The sequence below is a fragment of the Podarcis melisellensis genome (genome assembly GCF_964234715.1).
Source record: "Podarcis melisellensis genome assembly, chromosome: 13".
Lineage (NCBI taxonomy): Eukaryota > Metazoa > Chordata > Lepidosauria > Squamata > Lacertidae > Podarcis > Podarcis melisellensis.
In genome coordinates this window covers 6,687,647-6,712,032 of record NC_138545.1, presented here as the reverse complement: position 1 = coordinate 6,712,032, position 24,386 = coordinate 6,687,647, and the positions used below count along the sequence as shown (strand labels likewise).

Here is a 24,386-nt window from a genome sequence, read left to right as displayed (position 1 = left end):
TTTACTGGCCGAGGGAGCCGGCGTACAGCTTCCAGGTCCTTTGGCCAGCATGACTAAGCCGCTTCTGGCGAACCAGAGCAGCGGACAGAAACGCCGTTTACCTTCCCGCCGGAGCGGTACGTATTCATCTACTTGCACTGGCGTGCTTTCGAACTGCTAGGTTGGCAGGAGCAGGGACCGAGCAATGGGAGCTCACCCCATTGAGGGGATTCGAACCGCTGACCTTCTGATCGGCAAGCCCTAGGCTCTGTGGTTTAACCCACAGCGCCACCCGTGTCCCTATCCTATATCTGTTTTATAAAAAACAACAACCCAGAAATGAAGGAGAGATTACCACCTTCCAAGGGAGTCCATTCCACTACTGAACCGTTCAGAAAAGCTCTTCCTAATGTCTAGTCGAAATATTCAGTTCAGATCCTGCCCTCCGGAGCCGCAGAAAACAAGCTTTCTCCATCTTCCAGATGGCGGCCTTTTAGATATTTGAAGATGGCTATTGCATCACCCCTGATTTTTAAAAAAGGAAATACATTGATCGGACAGACCAGCGTGCGTTTTTAACACGCAGGGTGCAAGTTCCTGAGTGAGAGATTTTCAGCGGTTCTGCCTGGCTGAGGAAGTGGAGGGCTGTGAACTGGCCCCAACTTTATTTATTTATTACATATATATATCCCCCCTTTCCTCCAGATTGCTCAAGGAATCCTACATAGTTCCCCTTCTTCCTGTCTTATCCTCACAACAGCCCTGTGAGGAAGCTCAGGCTAAGAGACGGTGACTGGGCCAAATTTCACCCAGTGAGCTTCCTGGCTGAGTGGGGATTTGAATCCCTGAGTGCAGGTTTGAAGCCTGTTTCCCAGGTCCTAGCCCAATGCTCTAACCACTACACCACACAACCACCTCACCATTAGGCAGAATGAAGGCCCTCCCAACCACCCTTCTTTTAAACTCTGCATTGGTGATGATTTGCGCACAGGGTGGTTACACACAATCCTTTTATTACTGTTTGCACCTGCAACAGTTTTGGAGGTGGTCACTCTGCGTTGCTTCTGATCGGTGCCTGTCCTGTAACTTCCTGCTGAAAACCCTGAAATCTTGGAGAGCTGCTGCCAATCAGTGTAGATAATAATAATAATAAATTTTATTTCTACCCCGCCCTCCCCGGCCAGAGCTGGGCTCAGGGCGGCTAACACCAATAAAATAAGAGTAAAAACATAAGGGGGGGGGACCAATTTAAAATACAGTGGTACCTCGGGTTACATACGCTTCAGGTTACATATGGTTCAGGTTACAGAATCCGCTAACCCAGAAATAGTACCTCGGGTTAAGAACTTTGCTTCAGCATGAGAACAGAAATCGTGCTCCGGCAGCACGGCGGCAGCAGGAGGCCCCATTAGCTAAAGTGGTGCTTCCGGTTAAGAACAGTTTCAGGTTAAGAACGGACCTCTGGAACGAATTAAGTACTTAAACCGAGGTACCACTGTACAGGTTAAAATGCAATTTAAAATGCAGCCTCATTTTAAAAGTAGCCGATAGATCAAGACCATAAGGGAAGGGAAGACATAGGGGTCAGACTGAGTCCAAACCAAAGGCCAGGCGGAACAGCTCCGTCTTGCAGGCCCTGTGGAAAAATGTCAAGTCTTGCAGGGCCCTGGTCGCTTGTGACAGAGCGTTCCACCAAGTCGGGGCCAGTACTGAAAAGGCCCTGGCCCTAGTTGAGACCAATCTAACCACCTAGAGACCTGGGACCTCCAAGGTGTTGTCATTTGTGGACCTTAAGAGCTAGCTGAGCTGGTCTATGGCAGCTCCTGACGTTCCGATGCACCAGTTCAACACCTACAGGTGTAGACATGCACCTATCTTATCGAGGTTTCACAGAATTATAGTGTCAGAAGGGACTCGAGGGTCATCCTGCAGTGCAGGAATCACAGCGAAACCATTCTTGGTTTGTTTGTTTGCTTGCTTGCTTGCTTGTTTCTAAAATTTCTATCCTGCCCTCCACCCATAGATCTCATGGCTGTTCCCAACCTAAACACACACCCATGATGCATAATTAAAAATAAGAAGGCGAATAGAATAGAATTTTATTATTACGGTCACAGACCAGTTCCGGCTCACTTACAATATCAGGGAAATCATAAAACACAGCAGGAAAACATTGAATTGCAATTGGGTATAACAGAGACAATTCAGAAATAGCAGCAGTTAAAAAATAAATAAATTAAATCTTGATCACTAAAATATAACCTAAAATTATCATTTTGGTAGTACAGCTTGTTCCCTAAGTTTTATGGCAGTCGCACAGAATTTGGCCACCCTTAGCGTGGTCTCTAGATCTTTGTCCTCCACCAGGAGTTTTAGACATTGGCGTTTGGACCCATTTGGAGATTTCTGTATAACGGGAGTGATAAATATCGAGCGTATATAGAAACGAAAATTAGAAGGTGGGATTGCGGGGGGTCAGACTAGAAAGCCTTTGGGGGTCCCTCCTCAACTACGGATTCCCCCCCCCCCCACAGCTACCTGCTCAGGGGGAAACCCGCTTCTCGCTCCGGGTGGGGTGGGAAGAATCCGCTTAGCCAGGTGCTTTGGGGGCAGGAGGGACCCAGGCGTCCGAGGAGCAGGGCGGGGCGGGAGGGAGTCTGGCTCCAGCCCGCCCAGCTGGTCCCCGGAGGGAGAGAGGAGGAAGGGGGGGCGGAGGGAGAGGGAGATCGGGGAGGCTGCGCAGACGCGCTCGCTGCCACCGCCGCCCTAGTCGGCATGTGCCGGCTTCTGCCGCAGCCGTGATGGCCCAGGCCGGAGGGGAGGTCGCCCGGGAGCTGCAAGGTAGGGACCTACCTTTTTTGGGGGGGTGGGATGGAGAGATCCCCCCCCGCAGGGCTTCCCCTCTCCCCCTCCATCCTCATCCTGGCAGCACCATCCTTCGCGACCCCCCCTCCTCCTCTCTCCATCCCTCCAGCGACACCCCTCACCCCCCAAATACCCCGGGGAGAAATGGTCTAAAGGGTTAAATCCATCCCCCCCATTAAAAACACCTGTGGCCCCCCCTCCCGCACGCTGCCTTCCCCCCAATTCTAGCGCCCCATAAAAATCGAGGGCCATCTTCCCCAGTTCCCACCCTCCCCGGGGAAATCTCTCCCCCCCCCCGGGTTTGGAAATATACCCCCTTTACCTGCGTCCCTCTCATTCCCCCCTCCCTCCAACAGGTGAATTGGCTCTTCCCAATACACCCCCCCCCCAATTCTAAGGGCGAGCAAATGGTTGCTGCCCCAGAAACGCCCCCCCCCCCACATGGTGCCCAACCCCATCACAGGGAACTATGTTGGCTCCTCTTGTTATTATTATTCCTGCCCCCCATGGATGGAGGGGCACTGCTCCATTCTCTCTCCCCCCAATAACGACACTCCAAGGCTCCTAGCCGCTGCCCCACCCAGGTCAAGATCCCCCCCTCCCTCAGTGCAAGGAAAAGGTCTCCCCTCCCTTTCTACACCTAGAGACCCCCCTTCAGTCGCCTCCCAACCCAGTTCCTAGGATGTGACCACTGTGATGCGGGCTCCCCCCACAGATATACTCACCCCCCCAGCTCAACCTCCAAGCTGTCTCTCTGCTTCTCTCAAACCCCCCCCCCCCCACAAATAAATCCCACCGTCTTCCCAACCTACCTATCACCTTCCTGTCATTCCAGCTCCAGGGATAATCCCAAAGTCCGTGGGGAGCAGTGTGTAAATCCTGCCTGCCCCCCATCACCCCACTTCTCTCCTCCCCCCCTTGAAAAATCACCTCCCTCCACCCCAAACCTTCCCCCCCCATCTCCTGCAAGCTCAAGCTCTCATCCAAGGGGAATGCTCCCCCTTTGCAATTGCTTTTATGGCCATTGCAATTCATTTCTCTGCAAAACGCCCCCCCCCCCGCACAATTCCCTGTTCAGGGGCCTGGATATTCCCCTGCCCACCCCCTTCCCTGGTACTTAAGCCCCTTCCCATCTCTCTCTCACACACACATAACATTCAATCTTGCAGGCTGTATCACTTAATGGCTCTTCAGGAGATAGCTGGGTCTCCCCTGGGGATGGGGGCGAGGGGGCGGAGGGAGGGCCAGAACTCCTGGGTTCTTTCCAGGGGTAGAGTAGAGTGGGGGGGGGGGTTAAGGGGTGGCCCTAATCCAGGACTCCTGGGTTTCCACGCTGGGAAAGGGAGCTGTTTCTCTGTATCCGCTCATACCTTCTGCTTGCTATAATAGTGGATTTATTGCTGAAAGCTGCCTGTGGGTTAATGGGTTGTCTCTTGAGGCTGTGTCGGCTCTGGTGTGCCTCTCTCTACACACACACACACACACACACACACACACACACATCCTGCTGTTGTCACTCCTGGCATGTCCCTGCTTGGGTATCTGGGAACAGGGGGGAAGAGAAGGTGTGAGACACAACTGGGATGGTGTGTGTGTGTGTGTTTTGCAATATCCCTTTTGTGTGCATGCATGTGCGCGCGCACACACACCAAGGATCTCCCCAGGAGTCAGAGAGAAGCAGGCAAAATCATGCACACAATCCTGCCCCCGCCACTTGAAACTGAAAAACACCACTGACACACCCAAAGTTCAAGTGAATTTCTCATCTGCCAATCTGCTACTTTGATCTGTTTATCTGCCTACCTGCTGAGCTGGTGGTGGGTTGTAGGAGAAGCTGGCTGCTAGCAGCTCAGACTGCTTGCCCACCCCTCCAGCCCAGGATTGTGGACTCTGGCTGAAAGCTCTTTTCCAGGGTGTCAGGTGGGGCGGGGGGGGGGAAGAGAGAGGTCTTTCTGCCCCCCCCCATCATTACCTGGCATATGAACCTTTGGAGGGGCCTGAAATGGGCCCCTCCCAAATAGATCTGAGTCCAACATTCCAAACACCCACCCCCTGACCCATATATCCACATAATCTGGCCTTGCCCAAGCGACCCACAGTTTACTCACAGGCTAGACTAGCAGCCTTCCCCCTTCCTGATCTCTGTTACCATTTGCCAACCTGTCTTTTAAAAGGCGGGCTCCCATGTTAGTCCTACTCAGAGGAGACCCATTGAAATCAACGGGCCTCAGTTTGCCCCCAATCCCATCTGTTTCCCAAGCGTGCGAAAGGAAAATTGAAGGGAGCTTATCCTTTTTTTTTCTTTTTTACAATGCCTTCTCTGGTCAATTTCAGTTGCAAAAACCTGTGTCTGTGTGTGTTTATGTGATGCCAATGAATGTTCTAGATGATAGCAGGAGAAGCTGCGAGCGCCTTCGGCATCTTAACACACACACACACACACACACACACACAGTGCAACCGCTTTGCCTCACGACAACAACAACGAAAAAACACATCTTCGCTCCACAAGGAGAGCTTCCAGGGCTTATGCTTACGACTTCAGAAACCCGGTTTCCCATCTCGGCCACGTGGCGAGGCGGAAGGTGCTCTCTGCACATGCTCAGAGGCATTCTCTCCCCTTGCAGTCACTGCACAGAGCCCGGCAGCAGGTGTTAAGTAAACACCGTGTTGCTGCTTTTGCCTCCTGCATTCATAAAAACCAGGCAGGGATTCTGTAGGACATGACACGGTTGGAAGGTGCAAAGGCGATGTCACACTTCTTCCTGGGAATTCTGTCTCTCACACACACACTTTCACACACACACACACACACAGCCTGCCAGATAGTAAATAAAATGAATGGAGACTCTCGTATTTAAAGCGGCGGGCACACATGACTACTGTGTCTAAATGGCTGCTTTCAACCCCCCTCAAAATGAACGGGTGGAACTCAAGGCAGTGGCGGAGCAGACTGTATCACTTCACTTGGCAAAGAGGGGGTGCCACTGTGCTATTCCCCCCCCCAACACACGGGAAGGTGCCATTGGTCCACCTAGCTGAGTAGGTCTACACCACCGTTCTTCAACCTTGGGTCCAAAAACGCTGTTGGACTACAAAGCCCATCATCCACAGCCAGCTTAGGCAATGGTCATGGATGATGGGAGTTGTAGTCTAACAACATCCGGGGACCCAGTAGGTTGCATGACACCCAAAAGATGCTTCATGAAGCCATGGCTCATTGGTGGGGAGGCTGTGCCCCCCCTCAAGCATGTTTGACCACAACTCCCATCATCCCAGAGCTGTGAGGCACATAGCGGCCAAAATGTTACTTAAGGTAACTTACGATATTCCTGAATCGGACCTACACCAGAAAGGTAGCCCTCCCCATCATTCCTTTAAAAGAAATTCACTATTAATTTATCGTTTACACATCTAACAAGGGACAGAGAAAGCGAAGAAACGAGGTGAATTAAAAAAGAAAAGGGAAAGGGAACGCAATCATAATAATATGCAAAAAAAATAAAAAATACTAACTACAGTAAAATGTTAGAGGCAGGAATGTTTCTGAATGCCAGAATGCCACTGGAGAGGAGAGGGATCTTGTGTTCAAATCCTCCTTGCAGGTTCCCCACAGGCTTCTAGCTGGCTGCCGTGAGAACAGGGTACTGGGTTGGGGTGGTGGTGGCCGTAGGCCTCATCTAGCAGGACCTCCTTATTTTCTTAAATCGCCCTGCGGACACAGCAACCATCCAGACATGGATCTTAAATTGAACATCAGCCCTCCAGGCGCCATGTTGTTGTTGTTTAGTCGTTTAGTCGTGTCCAACTCTTCGTGACCCCCTGGACCAGAGCACGCCAGGCACTCCTGTCTTCCACTGCCTCCTGCAGTTGGTCAAACTCATGCTGGTAGCTTCGGCAACACTGTCCAACCATCTCATCCTCCGTCGTCCCCTTCTCCTTGTGCCCTCCATCTTTCCCAACATCAGGGTCTTTTCCAGGGAGTCTTCTCTTCTCATGAGGTGGCCAAAGTCTTGGAGCCTCAGCTTCAGGATCTGTCCTTCCAGTGAGCACTCAGGGCTGATTTCCTTAAAAATGGAGAGGTTTGATCTTCTTGCAGTCCATGGGACTCTCAAGAGTCTCCTCCAGCACCAGAATTCAAAAGCATCAATTCTTCGGCGATCAGCCTTATTTATGGTCCAGCTTTCACTTCCATACATCACTACTGGGAAAACCATGACTTTTACTATACGGACCTTTGTTGGCAAAGGTGCCAGGCGCCATAGAGGAATCCAAACAAGTTTGATGCCTACATGAAACAAGTCGCCGAAGCGCTGAGGCCCTCAGACCATTGTGTGATAGTTGGCGGGTGCTTATCCTTCCAACGCATAACTCTCGGAGCCAGGTCCCCTTCTGTTGTCCCATCAGCCATGACGACTGAGGCCGAGGGGGTTCCTCAACCATCCCACATGCCTCCTCTGCCTAATGACAGGACCGGCTCTGGCCCAACCTAAACAGAATGCCAACCTGCTGTACAGCAGCTCTGAAAAGACTGGAAGTTTTGTTTCTGGCCCTTTCCCTAATGAGGTTCTGGCCCCTCTCTGGGTTGGCATTTTCCTTCAGCTAGCCACCGTGACCCTGAGTCCCTTTCTTGGGTAGTCGCCACCGTCCCAGGCCCCTGTCAGTGCATATTTGAGTGGGGGGTTATATCCCTTTAAATTTACATTGTATTTCCTTTCCCATTTTAACGCCCATTCCCCTGGTTTGGAAAAATCCTTTTGGAGCATCTTACCATCCTTTTAGGGACGTGGGTGGCGCTGTGGGTTAAACCACAGAGCCTAGGACTTGTCGATCAGAAGGTCGGCGGTCCGAATCCCTGCGATGGGGTGAGCTCCTGTTGCTCGGTCCCTGCTCTTGCCAATCTAGCAGTTCGAAAGCACGTCAAAGTGCAAGTAGATAAATACCATATTTTTTGCTCTATAAGACTCACTTTTTCCCTCCTAAAAAGTAAGGGGAAATGTGTGTGCGTCTTATGGAGCGAATGCAGGCTGCGCAGCTATCCCAGAAGCCAGAACAGCAAGAGGGATCACTGCTTTCACTGCGCAGCGATCCCTCTTGATGTTCTGGCTTTTGAGAATATTTTTTTCTTGTTTTCCTCCTCCCAAAACTAGGTGCGTCTTGTGGTCTGGTGCGTCTTATAGAGCAAAAAATACGGTACTGCTCTGGCGGGAAGGTAAATGGCGTTTCCATGCTCTGCTCTGGTTTGCCAGAAGCGGCTTAGTCCTGCTGGCCACATGACCCGGAAGCTGTATGCAGGCTCCCTCGGCCAATAAAGCGAGATGAGCTCCGCAACCCCAGAGTCGGCCACGACTGGACCTAAGGGTGAGGGGTCCTTTACTTTTACCATCCTTTTGGGGGGGATGTCACCTGCAAGCGTGGGTCACCTCACTTCTTACCCCTAACTTGAGCAAGTTCAGAAGCACAAGTCCCACTTCAGTTCCTGGACACCTACTTCCTCCTTACCTCCGGTGTGAGAACTGTGAATTTGGTCCAGATCTGTGCTTCCTGTTCTTTACCCAATTCTCCATCCCTACTCATCCTCTCACTCGGTTGTTCCTAAGATTACGAAAAAACCTTTGGAACTTGTTGAAAACTCTTTTAAAGTCCAAGTGCACAATGTCTGCTTATTGATACCCTCAAATAACCCAAAAATGTTAGAGAGGCGGGACTTCCTGTTACGGAAGCCATGCTGCTTTTTCCTCAGCAAGGCTTGTTCTTCTTCATGCTTGATCATCTGCGGCCTTCCGCCAGTTTACCTGGAACGCCGCATTAAGCTAACTTGTCTGTAATTTCCCAGATGCTCCCTAGATCTCCTTTAAAAAAATAAAATAAATCAGTGTTAGTTTGGCTACTTTCCAGTCCTCTGATACGAAGACCGACCTAGGATCAAGTTAACATATTTTCGTTAGAGGATCAGCAGTTTTGCATTCAAGTTCTTGGGTGGATGCTATGTATATCTACGGAATGATTTGTCAATTGTTCCTTTTGCCAAACCTCTGCTTACCTGACACAAAATCGGTTTTTCAGATCCCACCCCACAGAAAAGTGGGTTCAGACATGGGTGTGTGTGTGTCCTACATCATCTTAAGTTAGACACAGATTAATCCTGCTTTTCTATAACCTCCATGTTCCTGTCCTTTCGCTCCCTTGCTGCCTAGTGGTCTAGCCACCCCAGCCCCTGATGCTTTAAATACTGTATTTTTCGCTCTATAAGACACACTAGACCACAAGACGCACCTAGTTTTTGGAGGAGGAAAACAAGACAAAAAATATTCTGAATCCCAGAAGCCAGAACAGCAAGAGGGATCGCTGTGCAGTGAAAGCCGCAATCCCTCTTGCTGTTCTGGCTCCTGTGATAGCTGCGCAGCCTGCATTCGCTCCGTAAGACGCACACACATTTCCCCTTACTTTTTAGGAGGGAAAAAGCGAGTCTTATAGAGCAAAAAATACGGTATACTGTTTTGGTTGGCCTTAATGCCTTTATCAATACAGTGCCCAGATTTCCTCTTCACTTCCTTGCTCGCCAGCGTCACATTTGCTTCTCCTGGTTTTGTGCTTCTCCTTTTTCTGTTCTCCGCAATTGGGCAAGCCTTCAGTTTTTTTTAAAGGAGCCTTTCTTCCCCTTTTCATAGCTTCCTCGACGCTGCTAGTTAACCACATTGGCATCCGCTTCAACTTGACGGCATTAAAAAAAAATTAAAAATTAGCTTAAGCCTCTACTAGTGTGGCTTTAAATAAGCTCTGTGCAGTTTGGAGAGATTTTACCGGCTTTATCTTCCCTTTCAGCTTTCCTTCTATTGCCTCCCTCGTTATTGAGAAGTTTATTCTTTTGAAGTCGAATGCGACTGTGCTTGGAATCATATCTGGCTGTTGTCTGCTTGTGTTTATGTTGAACTGCATTGCTGGTTGCTGCTTCCAGTCCGTTCAACGATATGCCCATCTCATACCAGGTTCTAGGTGCTATTTCCATTATTATTAATAATAATTAAAATTTTATACCGCCCTTCATCCAAAGATCACAGGGCCGTTTTCAACATATTCATATAACGCTTCTCTTGACGCATTCCTTTTTCGATAACAATTTTTATTAGTTTTCAATTACAACAATCCAATAATATCCTCATTATAACAATGCCAAATTATAATACAATTAGCAATGCCGATCATTGCCAAATTATACAATTTAGGTGCGCTAGAACTGATGGTTTGATTATTCTCTTTGTTTCTGCATTCCTTATAAATTTCAATTACACTCCAGTCAAAATACCGATCCCTTATACCGCAACTGCAGTTTTAACTACTCCATCTCAAGATCACCCTTAGAATTCTGGTTGGGGGAATGTGGAATTGTGCTTCTCCAGGGCTCAAATTATTTTCCCGATTCAGTATTCCTGCTCGCAGTAGGTGTAAGAGGTAATTTAGGTCATAGCTGTACCATGAGCCAAAAACCCTGTCATAGCAGTCCTGGGGAATCCTGGGAAGTGTAGTTTGTTAACCTTGCTGGGAATCGTAGCTCTGTGAGGTCAGCAACCATCCACAAACTACAGTCCCCAGGAGTCTTTGCGGGACGTAGAGAAGCTATGACAAAGTGGTACAAGAGCACTCTAAATGGATGTTGTGTCTGTGACGGACTGATGCTGGAGAGGCAACTTACACACCGTCCGAAAACAGAATAAAAGAGGGCTCAGATTTGTATAAAGTCTGTATATTCTGATTCATATGCAAATTTAGAAAGAACGGTTGCCGGGCAATTTTGCTCTCCCTTCTTAGGGTTTCGTACTGGTTTTGTACTGGACAGCCTTTCAGATAGAGGAGCGGCTGTCTAAAGTAGGGCAGCCGGCTGCAGTTGCTTAATACTACTACTACTAATAAATTTATTATTTATACCCCGTCCATTTGGCTGGGCTTCTCCAATCACTCCAGGCAGCTTCCAACAAAATATTAAAATACAGTAATGCATCAAACATTAAAAGCTTCCCTAAACAGGGCTGCCTTCAGATGTCTTCTAAAAGTCTGGTAGTTGTTGTTCTCTTTGACATCTGGTGGGAGGGCGTTCCACAAGGCGGGTGCCACTACCGAGAAGGCCCTCTACCTGGTTCCCTGTAACTTGGCTTCTTGCAGTGAGGGAACTGCCAGAAGGTCCTCGGCGCTGGACCTCAGTGTCAAGGTAGAACGATGGTGGTGGAGACGCTCCTTCAGATATACTGGATCGAGGCCATTTAGGGCTTTAAAGGTCAGCACCAACACTTTGAATTGTGCTCGATGTGCTCCTGACTCTTCCTCTGACATGCCAAATTCTCTTTCCCGTCGAGGATTTCCTAAAGCGAACCAGGAAACCGTGGTTTGCGAACCAACCGTGGTCTCAAGGCATCTAGGGCCGGCTATTCTCAGTGCAGATGCAACAGTAAACTGCGGTTATAGCAAACTATGGGAGGGAGAAGGGGAATTTGCATGTTAGGTGGGAAGAGGAAAGGGGAGCCTGCAAGCTTCTGCCACATTCCTGCTTGTGAAACCATGGTTTGGCGTGCAGAGAGGATTGCCCCTGAAACCAGATCGCTATCACCGTCAGGAGAGTCGAGGCTCTTACAGCTTCACATCTGAAATCCCGAGACCTGCAAAATGTCTCAGCCCACGCTGCTCCTTGATGCGCCAGAACGGAGGAATAATTTATAAAGATGCCATCAGTAATCCAAAACACGGACCTCTCTGCTGGGACCGGCTCTTAAAGAGCGTTCAGGAAAATGCAGATGTGTGCGGCTCAGAGCAAATAGGAATCCATCTCAAATCACCCCCCACCCCCGTCTCACATGCACAGCGCTAATGCTGCTTTTAACCAAAGCACACCAGCTCTAAGCGCCCATTTAAATCCCCTAATCCGGCTCAAAACAAAATTGCAAAGGTGACCCTACCAAATCACTAAAAGGACACGCCGCAGGTTGGTGTTGCTGTGTGTATATTTTTTATTAAAAGGCTGCAGGCATCTGCTAGGGTTTTTGGTGTGAAGCAAAGGGGCGTTTGTTGCTTCAAGCCTTACGATATGCATTGGCAAAACTTCCTCCCGTCTTGAGGTTTTGTTGCCCAAGAGCCTCTCTGGGTGTTTTTCTGTGTTTTTTTGCGGGGGAGTGGGGTGGGTTGCTTTCTCCCCCGCCCCTTTTTTCTTGAGACATACACAGTTCAGACAGGAAGAAGCCAAGACATAGATATCTAAAAATGAACACCGTTTCCCCTTTTCCCTCAGCATAATTGCTCACGAGAGAAATTAGGTCACAGCACCCCAATCCTAGATGCTTCTTCTTCTTCCCCAAAAAGGACACTGTTAGGGTTGCTGCTGTTGCGATCTATTTGTCCCGCCTTCGCGCTGATTTGGGGAGGGGCCTTGGCACCCTCCGATGGGGTATAGAATCATAGTCTCATGGAACCATAGGCTTGGAAGGGACCCCAAGGGACATCTAGACCAGTGTTTCCCAACCTTTTTGGGCAAAGGCACACTTGTTTGATGAAAAAAATCTCGAGGCACACCACCATTACAGCCCTGTGACGTCAGCGTGCAGCGTCACGCCGGGAGGGACGCACGAAAGTGTAACTTTCAATTTTTTTTCCCTCCCCCTTGCCGGGGAACCTCCAAGCTTTGGGGGTGGGGGGGGGAGGAGGCAGCAAAGCGAGGGACTGAGGGACTCCTCCAACGACAAGCGTTGGGGAAGAAGAGAAAGGGCTATTCCGCTCAAGTCACGGGAGGGGAATATGTACTGGCCCAACTGGTGTGCGGTCTTCGGAAAGCGGGGTGCGGGAAGGAAGCCTAGGCTCGGGGTCCACCGACCTCGGCGGAGAAAGGCAACAACCTGAGCCGATTACGAGCCGGCGCGTGCGTGCAGCGGCTGGCCTCAAGCTCGGGAAGCTGCGCGCGGCGATGTTGACGCGGGGCGCGCGAGAGCTTGGGGGCGGGGCGGGAGAGAGAGAGAAAGAGTTGGCAGCACCAGGCGCTGTTACTTATTGCGCTGCGGACGCTGCCAGCAACTGCGGTGGTTGTGCGGCGGCCGCCGCCGCAGAACGTCCTCGTCAGTCAGCTGAGCTGCCTGGCGGCGTAGGGAGCCGAGGGGCGGGGCTTCCTTTCTGAAGGAGCTGAGGGTGGGGGTCCTCCGGCGCCTTCGGTGAAACGGCGCCGGCCCAGAGCGCTTCTAGGAGGCTGCCTTTGTGCGCGACGTAAAGCCCTCTTTCCCTCCCTCCAGCCCCGTGTCACATGTGGAAAAGGGGGCTGGATCCAGTGACGCAACTCGGAAAACTGTAAGGGAAGCCAGAGCAGGAAAGTGAGTGGGAGGCGGCGGCGGCGCTTTAACCCACGTTTCCTTTTTGAAAGAGAAACCAGTGTTTCCCAACCTTTTTTGGACTCGCTCGCGGCACACCAGGCAACATCTCGCGGCACACTAGTGTGCCGCGGAACACCGGTTGGGAAACACTGATCTAGACCAACCCCCAGCAATGCAGGAATCTCTACTGAAGCATTCATGAGAGATGGCCTCCCAACCTCTGCTTAAAAACCTCCAAGGAAGGAGTGTTCGCCACCTCCCGAGGGAGACCAGCTCCTTACTGCCGGAAAGTTCTTTTTGGTGTTTAGTTGGAATCTCTTTTCTTGTAACTTGAAGCCATGGGTTCGAGTCCTACCCTCCAGAGCAGGAGAGAACAAGCTTGCCCCACCTTCCACAGATATTTGAAGATGGCTATCGTATCTCCTCTTTTCCAGGCTAAAGATACCTAGCTCCTTCAACCGTTCCTCATCAGGCTTGGTTTCCAGACCCTTCATCATCTTGGTTGCCCTCCTCTGCACACACATTCCAGCTTAAACGTGCCACCCATAACTGGGCACAGCATTCCAGCTGTGGTCTTGAGCAAGGCAGAATTTGGGTGGGCTATTAGTTCTCTTTATCCGGACGCTGTACTTCTGCTGATGCAGCCTAGAATAGCATTAGCTATTTTGGTGATGCATCACGCTGTTGACTCATGTCCAGCTTGTGGTCGACCAAGACCCCTAGACTCCTTTTCACATGTACCGCTGGCAAGCCAGCAGTCCCCCATCTTATATTTGTGCACCTGGTTCTTCCTGCCTAAGTGCAGAACCACCTGACATTTGTCCCTACTGAAATTCATTTTGTTCGTTTGGGCTCCAGTTCTCCAACTTCTTAAGGCCACCTCAAATCCTGATTCGGTCTTCGGTGGTGTTGGCTACCCCTCCCGGTTTGGTGCCACCTGCAAATTTGATGAGCATCCATCCCCTCAATTCCTATTTTGGGAGAGCTGGCACCTAGTAGGCCACACGCTGATTCTCTGTGGAAAATGGAAATTGTTGTACCCTTAGGGTGGCAGACCCTGGCAATAGTCTCACCATACCCCTTTCTGGAGCTTGGCCCTGCCTCCAGGGAGCTATGGGGAAAGGGCATGGTCTCCTCAGGCTGGGCTGAGAGAATGAACGTGAGCGGCTCAGGGTATTGAAAGAGGCCGAGTCAGACCGATGAATCACACAGATTCAGCAGCCGTCTTCCCCTGGGGACGGGTGTTTGGTGCCCGTAATACCCATTACACAGTTTGGGAAGTAGCTGGTGATTCGAGAGATTGATGGCAGAGAAGGGCTATCATTGGCTAACAGCTAAACCAGGCGATTCAAAACATCAGCGATCAGAAGCAAGATGCCTCTGAACAGCAGTTGCTGTGGAAGGCCTTTGCTGCCTTGTGGGAGAAGAAAAGTCTCAGGAATAATAATAATAATAATAATAATAATAATAATAATAATAGTTTATTATTTATACCCCGCCCATCTGGCTGGGTTTCTCCAGCCACTCTGGGCAGCTTCCAACGGAATACAGTGGTACCTCGCAAAACGAATGCCTCGTAAGACGAAAAACTCGCAAGACGAAAGAGTTTTTCATTTTTTGAGTTCCTTCGCAAGACGAATTTCCCTATGGGCTTGCTTTGCAAGACGAAAACGTCTTGCAAGTTTGTTTCCTTTTCCTTAAAACCGTTAATACCCAGGGTGCATCCGTGCTTCGCAAGACGAAAAATTCGCAAGACGAAAAAACTCGCAGAACGAATTAATTTCGTCTTGCAAGGTACCACTGTATCAAAATACAATAACCTATTAAACATTAAAAGCTTCCCTAAACAGGGCTGCCTTGATTTTTAGAAGACATCTGGTCTTCTAAAAATCTGGTAGCTGTTTATCTCTTTGACATCTGATGGGAGGGCGTTCCACAGGGCAGGTGCCACTACCGAGAAGGCCCTCTGCCTGGTTCCCTGTAACTTGGCTTCTCGCAGTGAGGGAACCACCAGAAGGCCCTCGGCACTGAGCCTCAGTGTCCGGGCAGAACAATGGGGTGGGGAGGCTCCTTCAGTAAACCATACACAAATCCGGAGTCCTTAAGACACTTGGATGGCACCTTGTTCACCTCCTTCCAGCAACTCCTGCAGCTGAGTTGGTGCCCAACGTCTTGTTCTGCTTTCCTTTGGATCACATCAGTGAGACTGGCAGGGGGGTCTTGTTGTCTGGGCACCCAGGACCTCCAGACACCCTGGCCAGGCTTGTGCGCCAGGGAGGCCACTTTCATGCTGCTAGTGCGGCTGTTTGTGACTTCACCCCCGAAGGCACACTTCATTGTCTCTGGAGACAGACGGATGCCAAGCACGCAAGCCAAAGATCACCCAGCGCATAGGTCGACTATGGAATTGGCTCCCACATGGTGTGGTGATGCCATCAACTTCAACCGGGCAAATAGAGGATCAGAGAAATTTATTCTCATGTTCTTACACCGAGATATACTGGAGGGGTTGTGCCTCAGACCCTAGAGGCTTGTTGTGTGAAGCACTACAGAGCTATGGCCTGTTCCCCTATTGAGGGAAGGGCATGCTGTGTATGCTCAGAGGCACTCTTTTTGCCGTCCGCTCTGCATGTGCTCAGGAGACGAATCCCGGGTTTCTTGGCTACTTACGGCTCGATGGAACGAGGGATTCTTCAGATGAACAGTTGTGAGAATGGGGCTAGGTGGTTGTACAAAAGTATGATCAGGGGTCAGCACACTTTTTCAGCAGGGGGCCGGTCCACTGTCCCTCAGACCTTGTGGGGCCCTGGACTATATGTTGCCATGATTATGACCTGCATTTTTGGCAAAAACACTTACTGGGACCAACCCCAATGCTGCCCGAAAGCGATATTTTTTTGGGCGGGGGTGTTCCCTCATACACCCACGCTGCTTCCTTCACGTTTTACACATTCCAAACAAAAAAAATTGCTTTTTTTGGTTTTGTTTTTTGTTTTGACAATGGCAGACCAACACGGCTACCTATCTGTAACTGGAACTATGGAAGGTTTTACACATTGACAGTTATTATTTCTCTCGTAAGGTGGGGTGGAGGCTGGCAGGCTGAGGTAAGCGCGCCATTCCCGTCAGCCCTGGAAAGTGTGCGCACATGCTTGGGTGAAGGGAAAAGCCGTTGGCCATGCTAAGTCAGGCCAGCGCCGCTCAAGCAAAAACATTCTTTTCCCCACGTGAGGGAAGACGAGGTGGCGGCGGCTATTTACCTTTCCATGGCTCACACCGTGTAGCTAACAAGCGGCCTCCCCAGCAGAGCGCATAAGTGCTCCCCACCGCCACAGACACCGCCGGGCGTTGCTCCCGAGGTGCCTCCAAGCCCCTGTTGCCACAGCTGCCCTTTCTGAGGTCAGTCGCCGGCAGCTCCATGGAGGAAATCTGAACTGTGGCTCCTTTTCCCTCTTCCCCACCCCGGAAGAAAAGATTGCTGTGTGTGTGACAGATGGAGAAGGGGCTTGTCTCAAGCAGCGGCCTACCTTGCTTTTGACCCCCAAGCCTGGCTGAGTCACAAACACCATGGCACGCACACGCTATGCCAGCTGCCTGGATTCCCGGACCGTCCGCGGGCTGGATCTAGAAGGCAATTGGGCCTGACCCGGCCCGCGGACCTTAGTTTGCTGACCCATGAGTATGATCTTGTGCTAAAGCAGCGGTTCTCAACCTGTGGGTCCCCAGATATTGTTGAACTACAACTCCCATCACCCCTAGCTAGCAAGGCCAGAGCTCAGGGATGATGGGAGTTGTAGTCCAACAACATCTGGGCACCCACAGGTTGAGAACCGCTATGCTAAAGGAAGGCACTGATCCTAATCTATGGGGATGCTCATAAATGCCCAGCAGTGACTGCCCAGGCAAGAGGAAGAAGGTTGGGAATCCCAGGCAGACTAGAAGGCAAGCGAAGGCAGAGATCAGCACCTTGGAGAGCGATCTAGGTGTGAGTTTCAGGACCATGGCCAGCGATCCTGCAGCAGAGGTAGGGCATGCATGTTGTCTCAGCAGAGCAACTGGCAGAGGCCTTGAGCTGTGCATTTATTGCCTGAGGCTCTGTCCCCTGAGAGTTGCGTCGGGCCAAGTAAAGAGCTGCTGCCTTCCTCTTTGCCCAGGGGTTGGAGGGTGCAGAGAACCTCTTTCAGTCTGAGGTCTGTGTTCCATGGTGAGCAGCCCTCGGGTTGTGGGCAGGGCCAGAGGCAGAAAGTGGGCGGGATGACAGAGGCATCTCTTTCTTTTGTGTAGTTGGTGACTGTGCAGCCATGAAAAGGCCAGCGGTTCCTACAACCCCTACGCTTATCTCTCCCATTATTCATTGAGGCAAGCAAGAGGTGTTGTCACACACCCGGGGAGGCTCCTGAAGGCCTGATAGAGAGAGCTGGAGGGCCACATTCCCATCCAGCCCAAGCTCTTGTGGCTTCATAGAATGGTTGAGTTGGAACAACTCATCTAGTCATCTAGTCCAACCCCCTGCAAAACAGGAATCTTAGTTCTCAGTTCAAGCAGTGCAGATGTCTCCTCCAGGTTCTTCTGCTCCTCCAGAGTCTGTCATGCCCTCCACCAGCTCCAGTCAGCATCCCCAATGGTCAGGGAGAATGGAAACTGTAGTTCAACAGCGTCCAGAGGGGACCCTGCTGGCTTCCTTGAAGCTGCGCACTCCTACGCTGGGGGCCAGGTCTGTTGGTGGAAGCCACAACACTTAGGCCAGTTTAAAAAGCTGTGAGGAAAATGGCCTCTGCGTGGCATGGCCACTCCTAGTGCTGCTACTTTCCTTTTATATTCCTTGATCTTGCCAACACTCTCCCTAACGGGCTTCAGCCAAATTTGATTTCCCATCTAGGCCTCGCCAGCAGCGATATTGGTTCCTTTCTCTCTTGGTTTCCCTAAGATGGGGAAACCACCCAGGGGGGAAGCGGGTTTGATATTGCTGGAGCGTTAGAAGCCGTCTTGGGTAACATTAGTTTTTCCACCACACTGGCTTGGATCTTGTCCCAAAATAACAAGCTGAGGAATCAGACTGTAGTAATATCGCAGGCTAATTTCTTAGCAGAAGGTGTATTCTCCGATCTTAATGTCATCTCTAAAACAGATGGCAAACAGTCGTTGCTCTGCGGGGAAGGGGAGAACTCTGCATTTGCTCAGAGGCATATTATCGTTGTCACTATTATTATTATTTTTATATTCATTCATTCATTCCCTATGGGGAAGGGCTTTTAGCTCAGAGCATGGAGCATCTATTTTGCAAGCAGAAGGTCTCAGGTTCAGTCCCTGATAGGATTGGGAGAGAGCCATGCCTGAAACCTCTAACAGCGGCTGCCAGTCAGTGCAGACAGTACTAAACTACAGCTAGTGTAAGGTAGCTTTCCATGATCTTATATTGTTCCATTGTCGTTAGCGGTATTTAGCTATCATTATTATTCTCAGTATTGCGCGGATTAATCAATCAAGCTTTAGTTTGAGTCGGAATCCGCTCATTCTCTCTTTGTCGTTTTCATCCTCGGGGAGGGGAAATTGAACAAAAAATACGGAAATGTTGTAAGGGGAGAAGATTCACCAGTGGGATTTCTGCCTGTCGTTCGGCTGCTACGTAGAGGTAACATGAGGCAAACTGAGCCAGTTGTTGGACTCCAACTCTCGTCAGCCCAAGCTGGCATGGCCATTAGAGTAAGGCATTATGGGAGTTGTAGTTCAAGGCAGGGCAGTCTTAAATAAGGTCCATTAGTAAGCCCGACTGACTCACTAGCAGGGATGTGGGCCACAGATTTGTTTCGTTTCTCTCTTGTTTCTTTTCTCCCCGCTTCCATTCCTATTATGTTTTATTGTAATTTTATTCATGTTAGCTGCCCTGAGCCCGGTTCTAGCTGGGGAGGGCGGGGTAAAAATAAAAAATTATTATTATTATTATTATTATTATTATTATTATTATTATTATTATTTATTAAATGCAACCCTACCTAATTTGTTCTTTCCAAAACAAGAGGCCACCTGAAACATACCCATGGACTTCATGGCAGGGTGTGGATTTGAACCCTGGTCTTTGCAAGCTCAGGACACGGGTGGCGCTGTGGGTTAAACACAGAGCCTAGGGCTTGCCGATCAGAAAGTCGGCGGTTCGAATCCCCTCGATGGGGTGAGCTCCCGTTGCTCGGTCCCTGCTCCTGCCAACCTAGCAGTTCGAAAGCACGCCAGTGCAAGTAGATAAATAGGTACCGCTCCGGCGGGAAGGTAAACGGCGTTTCCGTGCGCTGCTCTGGTTTGCCAGAAGCGGCTTAGTCATGCTGGCCACATGACCCGGAAGCTGAACGCCGGCTCCCTCGGCCAATAAAGCGAGATGAGCGCCGCAACCCCAGAGTGGCCACCTTTGCAAGCTCTTGTCCAACACTAACCACCATGCCATGCATCACGCAGCCTGGCTCGATGGCACGAGTCGCCTGTAGTTATTTGCTGAATTCCACCATGTTTTTTTCCTTTTGGTTTGAGCCGATAGGGGAGCTAGTATGGCGTATGAATTGTGGACCTGCATTTAGACACGACCGAGGGGGTTTCAACTGGCCCTGATAAGTCTCAGAGAGACATCTCCGACCTGGGAGCTTTGTGGGCCTCACAACGGCTGTGTGTGAGGGGAGGTGGTGGGGAAGACCTCAGGGAGGCCTCGAAGCCTCTTTCCCTTCTCCAGAGGAACTGGGTCCTCCCTTCCTCATCTGTCAGGACCAATTTGTCTCGGCCGGCAGGCCTGTCACCTCCAATGCTTCGCCCCAGTTCCCTGCACACCCAGCCGAGGACACCGCACACACAAAACACACACACACACAAACACACGCTCATTCTCTTTCTCTCAGCTCACACCAGACAGAGGCGGCCGGTGGCCTCAGTTTACCCCGAGGCGTTGTGAGTCGGAAAGAAGCGGTAGTGGGGGACGGTTTCATCCTGTACGATTTTGCTTGGCTGAAGCGGAGAAGCTACCCGGAGCGAAGCGATTGATTGAATGGTGACTGCCTGGCTCTGGCGGGTCGATCCGAGCTCCTGAAAAGTCCTCCCTTCAGCTCCCAGGACAGTTCCCTCGGGCATGCACAGAGTGCCTTGCTCTATTCCACGTCGCTCCTTAACACATTTGGCACCCCCGGATCGGGGAACGTAATTTGCAGGAGCCCTTGAGACCACCAGGACCTCTTCCTTTAGAAACTATGTCTAGGATTTGATCAAGATTCCAACATCTGAAGGCAACCCTGTTTAGGGAAGTTTTTAATGTTTAATGCTGTATTGTGGTTTTTAATACTCGGTTGGGAGCTGCCCAGAGTGGCTGGGAAAACCCAGCCAGATGGGTGGGGTATAAATAATAAATTATTATTATTATTATTAATAGTTGGGTCTCTGGACCATAATAAAGATTGATTATTAATTAATTAATTAATTATAATTAACCCCAGAATCTCTTTCTTTTAAAGTTTTTGCCACAAAGGCAAGGGCTTAGAATGCATGGAATTCTGATAAGAAAGAGACCACTATTACGTATTTTATTTACATTTTTTTCCAGCTTTTCTTATTCCCCCTTCTCTTTTATCTTCACAACAACCCTGTGTTGTAGGCTGGGCTTAAGAAAGTGGCTGGCTTAATGTCATCTAGTCAGCGTCATGGCTGTGTGGCGATTTGAATTTGGGCTAGGAAAGGGCTAAAAGGATGTAATTTGGGGGGAGTGCTTAATCTCTCCAGATTCTGTCACATTTTGTTCACCCTTGGTGTGCAGAGGCTGAAATCATGATTATAGCTTTATATCCAGTGGGACATTTGTATGTTCTGGAAATGTTGCAAAATCTGCAGAATCTAATGTGTGTGGGGTTTTTTTTTTTAAAGAAAGTGATTTTCATATTTTGCTTTAGGACTCAATCTTGGAAAAGCTTAAATTCTTTAAGCAGTTGTGTAAAACATTTTCCTGGGATACCCCAGGATTCCTCACAGGCAACTCTGAAAACCCTAAACTAGGAGAACTTATCAGTCTCTTAATTCTCCCTTATTGCTGACATGAAAAAATACGTTTAGAGGCAGCGGTTACCTTGGTGGGGGAGGGAAAGGCACTCTGCACAAGCTCAGTGGCACCCTTCTCATTTATTCGTTCCCAAAATCCCATACCCTTGCTTTTCTTTGGAAAGCTGACCTGAAATTCACCAAGGGAAGGGCAGACAGGGCAACTCAGCGACTGTCCTTCCTTCCTGACACTGGACAGTGGAGGCTCATTGGCTCTGGCTCCCCCTACTGGTTGCCTCCTTGCATTCTGCCCAACCAGCCCCATTGGGTCCCAGCCTCCAGATCCTTTTTTTTTTTTTTAAGATATTTATTGAAATTTCAAAGGTTATACAAAAAAAAGTAATAAAAACAAAACACAAACACAAAAGATAAAAAACAAAATACAAAACTAAAAACTATTTAAAAACAAGTAAAGTTTCATTCCCTTATTTTCTTATAACTTACTTCCCCGACCTCCTCATACCTCCCCTTTTTGTATTCCAATTTCTAATTATTAATTCAGCAAATCCTCTCCCTTAATTTTCATTTAATTTTCAACCTTTCTTTTCTTTTTACTTAATCATTACAGCTGAAAAACCCCTTAATTTTCTAAACCATCATCATTCTAACATTCAAGATAGTCCTTAAATTTCTTCCAATCTTCTTCCGCTGTCTCTCTCCCCTGGTCTCGGATTCTGCTGGTCATTTCTGCCAGTTCCATATAGTCTATAACTTGCATCTGCCATTCTTCCAAGGTGGGTAAATCTTGTGTCTTCCAATACTTTGTGATGAGTATTCTTGCTGCTGTTGTTGCATACATAAAGAATGTTCTATCCTTCTTTGGCACCAATTGGCCAATCGGCCCAGCCTCCAGATTATAACCCGCTCCGCTTCCTTTCCAGACAGCATCCGGAAGTTCCTGAACCGGCCTCCCATCCACCTGCTGGCGAGGGTGAAGCTGGAAACCAAGCCGAAGAAAAGCGAGGAAAGGGTGCTGGTGAGAGACTCCCAGGGGGTTTGGGGACCAGGTGGTGGTGGGGAAATACCGTATTTTCCCATGTATAACACGGCCTTTTTTCCTGAATTTTTTTTGGGGTGATAAATTGAGGGTCATCTTATACACAGGTTAATAAGCTAAGATCACTGCAGATGATGACAGCAGTCACGAAATTAAAAGATGCCTGCTTCTTGGGAGAAAAGTGACGACAAACCTAGACAGCATCTTAAAAAGCAGAGACATCACCTTGCCAACAAAGGTCCGTATAGTTAAAGCTCTGGTTTTCCCAGTAGTGATGTATGGGAGTGAGAGCTGGACCATAAAGAAGGCTGATTGCCGAAGAATGGATGCTTTTGGATTCTGGTGCTGGAGGAGACTCTTGAGAGTCCCATGGACTGCAAGAAGATCAAACCTCTCCATTCTGAAGGAAATCAGCCCTGAGTGCTCACTGGAAGGACAGATCCTGAAGCTGAGGCTCCAAGACTTTGGCCACCTCATGAGAAGAGAAGACTCCCTGGAAAAGACCCTGATGTTGGGAAAGATGGAGGGCACAAGGAGAAGGGGACGACAGAGGACGAGATGGTGGGACAGCGTTCTTGAAGCTACCAGCATGAGTCTGACCAAACTGCGGGAGGCAGTGGAAGACAGGAGTGCCTGGGGTGCTCTGGTCCAGGGGGTCACGAAGAGTCGGACACAACTAAATGACTAAACAACAAAAGTGATGGCTGGCTGCAGGGAAATGTTGGATAGGAGACTGTTTACCCACCCTTCCCGGTTTAGGAAAAGTTTTTAATGAGTGCCAGTAAACGGTGTATTACGGCACCAGTTCCGTCAGCCAGAGTGCGGGGGGGGGGGGGTGGATCGTGGAGAAGCTGCTCAACAGCTCAGCAAACTTACAGATGAAACTCAACAACTGCTGCGGGCTCCCCCAAAATAGGGGTCGTCTTATACATGGGGTCGTGTTATACATGGGAAAATACGGTAATCCCGGTGGTGGCTGGACTGCTTTGCAAGCTGCTGGTTCGCCCTGGGCTGCTGGTGCCAAGGCTCTGCTCTGGCAGGTATCTGCAGGGAGGCCCCCTCACCCAATCCAGCTCGGTGGTCTTTGGACCCGCTTCCTCCTTTTCACCTTTGGAACCACCTGCCACTTGCTCTGCCATTGGTGATGGGGGGGATCAGGAGGAGAAGCTGCTGTTGTTGTTATTATGTTATGTTATGTTTGTATTTTATAAGTTTTCATTTCATTTTACTTCTTATGTTTTTGTTTTATCTTACTTTAATGTTTTTATTCTATTGCTTTTATTTTATTTTAATTCATTTTCTTTTCTTATAATTCCCAGTACGTTTTTACTAAAAAAAAAAGTTTAGAGGTACTCTCATTTTGACTCAAGAAAATCACCATTTTGTAGTTCAAATCAGGGGAAATAAATGCAGTAAATGGACAAAAGTAAAAAGATTCACAAAACGTTTACGGGTATGTGTACCCCCACGTACCCCCAGAAAAAAAGCACTGATAATTCCCATGGTGGGATAGCTCAGCCGGTAAAGCATGAGACTCTCAATCTCAGCGACGTGGGTTCAAGTCCCGCACTTGGCAAAAAGATTCCTGCATTGCAGAGGGTTCAACTAGATGACCCATGGGGTCCCTACCAGCTCTACATTTTTAAGAGTCTCTGTTATACTTATTTATATCTGTTGTTCTGAGGTTGGGGAATAAAGAAGGGAGGGACCCTGGGCCACAAATTGTAGGTCAACTCCACATCTCACTCTTGGGATTCTCCACCCTCCCCAGCCCAGAGATAATTCCCCCCTTCTCAGATATACTCCCCAATACATAGTTTATTTAATTTCATATGTGCATCTTCCTCCCCGTTTTATTTATCTTTACACTGCTGATTGTAAATAATATCTGTGTGGTGTACAAAGGAGTTTATAGAAACAAAGAAAGAAAGAAAGAGCGTTATAAAAATTATTATTATTATTATTATTATTTGAATATATATATCATCTTATATACCGGGAGTCTCAGGGTGGTTCCCAGAATAAAATCAAGATATAAAACAACAAAATACACAATAAAAATAAAAACAACAACCCAATAGACCCCCCCACACAAAAAAAACCCCACATAGGATGTAAAACAGAAATCAAATTTCATCTAC

General features: G+C 49.2%; 1 protein-coding gene across 2 annotated transcripts in view; it reads left to right on the top strand.

The window, feature by feature from the left end:
* The first annotated feature begins 2,757 nt into the window (after positions 1-2,757).
* Positions 2,758-24,386, top strand: part of CARMIL3 (capping protein regulator and myosin 1 linker 3) — an 85,838-nt gene continuing 64,209 nt past the window's right edge. For both annotated transcript variants that reach the window (XM_081886716.1, XM_081886714.1), the window contains exons 1-2: positions 2,758-2,820; positions 22,130-22,224. In XM_081886716.1, the coding sequence (XP_081742842.1) occupies positions 2,781-2,820; positions 22,130-22,224 (135 nt within the window). In that variant the 5' untranslated portion in view covers positions 2,758-2,780. The remainder of the gene's footprint in view (positions 2,821-22,129; positions 22,225-24,386) is intronic.